This window comes from Etheostoma cragini, chromosome 6, assembly GCF_013103735.1.
Source record: "Etheostoma cragini isolate CJK2018 chromosome 6, CSU_Ecrag_1.0, whole genome shotgun sequence".
NCBI classification, from domain to species: Eukaryota; Metazoa; Chordata; class Actinopteri; order Perciformes; family Percidae; genus Etheostoma; species Etheostoma cragini.
In genome coordinates this window covers 27,443,265-27,450,077 of record NC_048412.1, presented here as the reverse complement: position 1 = coordinate 27,450,077, position 6,813 = coordinate 27,443,265, and the positions used below count along the sequence as shown (strand labels likewise).

Genomic DNA, 6,813 nt, shown 5'->3' with positions numbered 1-6,813 from the left:
CCCCCCCCCCCCCCAGGTGATTATAGACGACTACCTGCCGGTGGATCGTAACGGGGAGCTGCTGTGCTCCTACTCCAGCAACAGGAACGAGCTCTGGGTCTCCCTCATAGAGAAGGCCTACATGAAGGTGATGGGAGGCTACGACTTCCCCGGCTCCAACTCGGTGAGTAAAAGGTGGAGAAACCAGGAGATGCAACTATTTTTGTTTCTTTTTCTAACTACGTAGAGTCCACCTCTAGATGACCCAGATGTAAATGTGATCAGAGAAATAATTTGGAGCAGGGATTTTTAAAGAATGAGGAGCACAAAAAAAAGGCAATATCTGTGCGACAGAGTAAAATAGTATTTTTTAAAGGTATTCAGAGAGTCATTTATGTATCTTTTGTTAAATTAGACACACTTGGCAAGTCTAAATGTTTGTTATAGAACACATCTGAGTCTCTTCCAGGTCTTAACCCTTGTTGTGTTGTCTTCCCGTCAAAATTGAAAATCAACAATTTTGACGTTTTTCTTTTAATTTGACGTTTTCAACACTACATAACACTAAATTATAGGAAATTATATCTAATGTTTGAGTTAGAAAAGCAGATATTAGGAATTATTAAGACTAAAATGGGATATGTCAACTTTTACTCAATACTATTTCAAAAATATTTCAATTTGTTTTTTCAAATGCTATAAAATTGAATCTGAAACCCCAAAATTAATGAAAGTAGACATGTGTACTTGCCAGAGAGCGTTGTGTGGAATCAATCATTTTGGGAAATTAAAAAGAACATTGATATAGGAAAACGAGGATAACATGAGGGTTAAAAGGTTTTGAAAGTGAAAAACTGCAAAATAAATTCCCCAAACTATTGGAAGGCATATATTGGTCGGTCCCCTCTCAGCAGACGTGATGTTGAATGCAAACCAAAGTCTGATGTTTGTCGATCAATTTGGTCTTTGGTGGAAAAAGTCTTTTATATTTATTCCCTGTTACAGAACATCGATCTGCACGCGCTGACCGGCTGGATCCCCGAACGCATCGCCATGCACTCAGACAATCAGTCCTTCAGCAAGGACGACACTTTCCGAATGCTGTACCAGAGGTGAGAAACACACGAGCATGCACAGAAAAGGTTGTTCCCTTGTTTACGTTTTTCCTCACACACTTCCTCTTCCTTGTGTGCCTTTCTGTCTCTAGGTTTCCCTGTCCTCTTAACTCATTCTTTTTCCCCTCTGAACATGTGGCCTAATCTCCGCCTTTGTTCTCTCATCTCTCGCTCCCTGTTGCTAGGTTTCACAGGGGTGACGTCCTTGTCACCACGGCAACGGGGGTGATGACAGAGGAAGAAGGGGAGAAATGGGGTTTAGTGCCAACACATGCCTACGCCGTTCTTGACATCAGGGATCACAAGGTCAGAATAAATTAAAGTAGCATCAGCGTGTCCGCATGCACTTCTCTATTTATCCTTAAAGGATATATGGAAATCATAAGCTTTAAATATACATTTGGATCACAGCGATGGATGTTAGTAGTGAACTCAGATTAATTTGAGTTGAAATCCAACGGCGTGATGGTAAAGTGAGTGTCACCCACCTCTAGGTCTGGGTTAAACTAACTGACTCTCCAATAAAAGTCTGTCTCTGCTTGAATGATCTGAAATCCATTAATAAAATCCCCAAATTGATCTTTTAATATATTAATATAATGTATGTCCTGTTATGTATTAAGTACTTAAAACCAAACTTTTTTTTAATGTAAACAATAACCTGGTGCTTTGTAACAAATATTTGAGGGTTGCTTTTTGCTTTTAAATCTACAGCATCATTTCTCTGAGAATCTCTTTTGTATCTAGGGCTGGGCGATATGGAGAAAATCAAATATCATGACATTTTTGGCCAAATACCTCGATATCGATACTGCAACAATATTGTAGTTTTGACTATTGAGATTTTTGATAAATGATCATCAGTAATGTGGATATAATGACTAAGTGGGTAAAGGCCAATAATAGAACAGCCTACCAAGAGCCTGGGTCTGGGTCTCGGTCTGGGTCTCGGTCTGGGTCTGGGTCTGGGTCTGGGTCTAGGTCTGGGTCTGTCCGAGGTTTCTGCCTAAAAGGAAGTTTTTCCTCGCCATTGTCGCACTGTTTCTTGCTCTGGAGGAAACTACTAGAACTGTTGGGTCCTTGTAAATTCTGGAGTGTGGTCTAGTCCTGCTCTATCTGTAAAGTGTCTCCAGATAACTCTTGTTATTAATTGATACTATAAATAAATTGAATTGAATTATCACTTGAGTGTAAAGCAGCCTCTAAAACCAGGAAAACCCTTATGCAATATTACGATAACCAAAATCTAAGACATTATCTACCGTGGTCTCATATCACAATATTGATATAATATTGATATATTGCCCAGCTCTATTTGAATCCAAGCAAATTTGGTTTTGTAAATGACATTTTTCTAACCTCATTGTTATTGAATCAAAAATGATATTGGAATCGAATCAATTCTGGAAGTCTTTGGCCATACCGAGCCCTTCCCACCACCCACATGAACGCTGTTAAATCAGGAGAATCCACAGCCTGCATGGCCGGGGGATACACCGCCTGTCCTTCCATCTTCTGCATCTAAGTGCCATCCTGTCTGCGGGTGTGTTGTTGTTATAGGGAATGCGTTTCCTGCAGCTGAAGAATCCGTGGAGTCACCTGCGGTGGAAGGGTCGCTACAGCGAGCGCGACGAGAAGAACTGGACACCCGGACTCCTCAAGTACCTCAACTTTGACCCCAAAACAGCACAGAAGTTTGACAACGGTATCCCCGTTTCTTTTCCTAAATGCAATACCTACATTATGGATAGAAAAGCTTTTTAGCTCCTACCCCCAAAATGTTCTATTGTGTGTTATTTGGTGCCGTTGCTCATTGTGACAAATGGTGGAGCATCAATCAAATCACACAAAAATAATACTAACTTAGGGAAATCTGCCTTTTTTGTATTATGCAATGTCAGTTCTTACTTAGTCTATATCCTTTGCGTTCCGTATCCAGTGACTGCTCCTGCAGTCACTGGATACTCACTGGAGTCCTGCAGGAGATTCTGCCGGATGCATGGATTTTCCATTTCCTTCCGCTTTCTTTGTCTTGCAATTTTAACCCTCTTGTTGTCCTTGGGTCAAATTTGACCCCTTTAAAAAATGTCTATATCTGAGATATGGGTTTCTTTCTAACCAAATTACCACAAAAAAATGGATTGGATTCCATACAACGCTCTTTGCAAATATAATTACGAATATGATCACTTTCATTCCTGACTAAATTCATCTGTACTTTCCTCTGATCTGAATTATTAGTCAAAATAATTCATAATTTCTCCTTTTTTATCTCAAATATGAGGTATAATCCTATATAAATGAGGGTTATTAACCATGAATCCATAAAGTAGTGTAAAACTAGTGGTAGTAAGGGGGTGTTAGTAAAAACTTTAAAACGTTTGAAAAAGGATAAAAAATGTCAAATGTTTGTCAGTTTTAGACCCAGGAGGACAACCCTTGGGAGGACAAGGGTTAAATCCGGTGGATTTACGAAGACCATGGTTAACTGCTCCTCAGATCTCTGCAGCTTAAATTAAGACAGCTAGCTAGACTATCTGTCCAATCTGAGTTTTCTACTATTTTTTCTGCTATAGTTAACTATTTTGCAGCAGCTCAGTGCAAATTTCAGCATGTTTTCCAGCAAATTTCCCATGGTGATTCTGATTGGTTTAAAGAAATGCCATTAAACCAGAGCACGTTTCCCTCCCATCCCTGAATGCGATGTGGAGTAGCCAGACCCTCCTACACCACGCTTTAGATGAGGGTCTGGCAAAGCAAGACTACTTCCTACTGTGTCGGCTTTGCAATTAATCACATTTTGATTGTGATTTTGATTGGAGAAAAACAGTTGTTTTGCACATTACGTTTTGCAAGTCAACTCTTATTTTGTCTTGTGTTGTGTGTGACACTCACACTGTCACCCCTCCCGAAGGCTAAACTCGCTCAGCCAATAGCCAGCGAGGTCCTGCTCGTGATACCTGGTGGCATTTAAAAACCAGCGCGAGGAAAGATGGCAGGAGGGAAGGAGAGAAGAAAGAAGGGGAGAGCAAATTCTCGGCACAGTTGGGAATTGATGAATCGGACATGTAACGGAAACATCTTTCCAAATGTTCAATGAGTAATCGTGTTAAATCATCGTTGTTTCACATTGACCAAAATAAGTGCGATTTATGATTTTTTTTTTTCACAATCAAGCAGCCCCACTGCCTTATAGTGGTACTAATTGAAACATGAGGGATGGGGCATCAGAGCCGAGGTGTCGGTACATTGTCTAGTAGCGGGCGCCTGAGGTGGCAGAGCGCTCCATCAAATACTAATCATACACATATTTTGCTCCGTGTTGCTCTCCAGGTGTTTTCTGGATCGCATGGGAGGACCTTTGCCAGTACTATGATGTCATCTACCTGAGCTGGAACCCCGCCCTGTTCAAAGAGTCCTCTTGTATTCACAGGTGTGTGTGTGTGTTTGTGTGTGTGTGGACGAGAGACAGAGAGAAAGATCCAGAAGATCATTCAGTGTTAATTATTTGTAACATGACTGCTCAGGTTTTTATTTCCATCTAAATGTTAAGAAAGGGGGACGGTACATTCTGATACAAACATTACAGATGAACATTGTACTAACTTTAAATATAATTACAACTTTGGATTATTTTTTGCTGACTTTACATTTCTGAAAATGCTTTTAGACACAGACTAAGAACTCAAAGGGAAGTTTTTAAGTTTTAGATCCCTTTTATATTGCCTGCTGTCAAGTATGGTCATGTATATTTGTGGAATTTAAATTATCCTCAACATAAGAGCTGTCACAACAACACATGCAGTGTGTATATATGCTGAGGGCTGTGGTGTGTGTCCCGTCTGCAGCAGCTGGGATGGGAAGCAGGGCCCAGTGAAGGACGTCTACAGTCTGGCCAACAATCCCCAGTACAAGCTGGAGGTCCAGTGTCCGACGGGGGGGGCGGCTGTGTGGGTGCTGCTCACCAGACACATCACTGACAAGGTAGACACCCAGAGCTGGGAGATATTAACAAAGTCATTTCATGTTGCATTTGTGTGTTAAAGTTATATTGGAAGGTTGCACTTTTATTCAATGACTGTTTTTTTTTGTTCAGGACGATTTTGCACAAAATAGGGAGTTTATCACTCTTGTTGTTTACAAGACGGATGGGAAGAAGGTTTACTACCCAGGTAAGGTTTGATATATATCTGAGAACAGTAGTTCCCAAAGTGGGGTTCATGAGAGGGTTTCGGGGGGGCCCACCAAATGGGGGAATAATAGATTATTAGTAGAATTTCATCCATAAGTAACACAAATACACAATATATGTTTTTTTTTTGGTCATGGCTTTCATATCTTTCTTAAACTTCTAAAAGCAAAAAACCTGCTAGATGGGGGACCCTGGGACAACATCTTATCAACTGGGGGTCCGTTCAATTTGTGTCAGTTTAGGGGTCCCTCGTGTGGAAAGGTTTGGTCGCCACTGCCCTAGTAGATGTGAGCTGTGAGGTTCATACCGAAGACGTGTGGCAGCAGGATTTTAAACTTCTCTACTTCTGCCCCACAGTCACACACAGGGGCATCGGACTGGGGGGGGGGGGGAAGGGGACTGAGTATATAGGGCCCTCTTGTGAAAAGGGTGCCCACAAAGGTACTAGAAGGAAGAGCCTTAGATGTGAGGAGGGGCCCATAGAGGATGCCTGAGTGCAGGGTCCAGGATTTTGTGCAATGCCCCTGGTCACACACAGCCAGGTCAGAGGCCTGTAGTCCATCACAAACCCCCAATCTCTCTGATTCATTACTCTACTCACAGAGAAATAGTTCACCCTAAAATAAAACGCCAACAAACACATCTCTTACTTTCATGAAAAAGAGACACAGGTATTTAAATCTATGGTGCGTAGTTTCTGTCGCCCCCATAAGGAATTGCAATAAACCGCGTGATCTCACACCTTCCCCCAAGCCCTCCACGCAGTTTCAAATAGCCAAGAAGGACATGGAGAATTAAAAAAACATGATGGACTAATTATCTTAACTCAAGTTTCTGTGCGTGAAAGTCACCTGACGCCACAATCTTCTGAACATAGCCATCCTGAAAAATCCAGAGAGAGTTGGGTGGGGCTGTCAGTCTTATTTAGCTTTGTAGCAACTCATATGGCAACATCTTGAATGTAACGGACGTTTATTACCATCAAAAAGTTATGCAATAAAGCTTTTTTCAGCAGTGTTAAAAAAAAGTGTCCGTTTTGCTAACGTAGTTTTTCACTATGAATGAACTGCTCTGGTTCCCTCCACAGCCGACCCCCCTCCTTACATCGACGGCATCCGCATCAACAGCCCGCACTACCTGACCAAGATGAAGCTGACGAGCGCAGGAACACACACCTTCACACTGGTGGTCTCCCAGTACGAGAAACAGAACACCATCAACTACACACTGCGGGTGAGGAAGACTTTCGTATGAACTTTTTCTAATCTCCACTTTTTGAGACCAGCCAAAGAAAGTTTTTTGTTAAATGAGGTACGTTTATATGTGATGTGTACAACTTTTTTTTTTTACACTGATATTTGAACTTGGACCATTACAACCAATGCCAACTATTTTACAAAGCACATCATAGGTTTGTAGACAGGTCTTCCAAGCATTCGTTTGTTTGTGTGGTAGTTGTACAGTGTATATAAAATAATACAGTATAAAAAGAAAATCCAAATGGTGTGTGTGTGTGTGTGTGTGTGT

At 41.4% G+C, this 6,813-nt stretch overlaps 2 protein-coding genes across 3 annotated transcripts in view; one reads left to right on the top strand and one right to left on the bottom strand.

Annotated features, from left to right (window-relative positions):
* capn7 (calpain 7) overlaps positions 1-6,813 on the top strand; it is a 21,359-nt gene that overhangs the window by 9,298 nt on the left and 5,248 nt on the right. For both annotated transcript variants that reach the window (XM_034873653.1, XM_034873651.1), the window contains exons 11-18: positions 17-163; positions 985-1,091; positions 1,280-1,400; positions 2,655-2,799; positions 4,428-4,527; positions 4,943-5,078; positions 5,191-5,266; positions 6,374-6,519. In XM_034873653.1, the coding sequence (XP_034729544.1) occupies positions 17-163; positions 985-1,091; positions 1,280-1,400; positions 2,655-2,799; positions 4,428-4,527; positions 4,943-5,078; positions 5,191-5,266; positions 6,374-6,519 (978 nt within the window). The remainder of the gene's footprint in view (positions 1-16; positions 164-984; positions 1,092-1,279; positions 1,401-2,654; positions 2,800-4,427; positions 4,528-4,942; positions 5,079-5,190; positions 5,267-6,373; positions 6,520-6,813) is intronic.
* Positions 5,799-6,813, bottom strand: part of sh3bp5b (SH3-domain binding protein 5b (BTK-associated)) — a 58,160-nt gene continuing 57,145 nt past the window's right edge. The window contains exon 11 of the transcript XR_004656921.1: positions 5,799-5,810. The gene's annotated coding sequence lies outside the window, so the exon portion shown is untranslated. The remainder of the gene's footprint in view (positions 5,811-6,813) is intronic.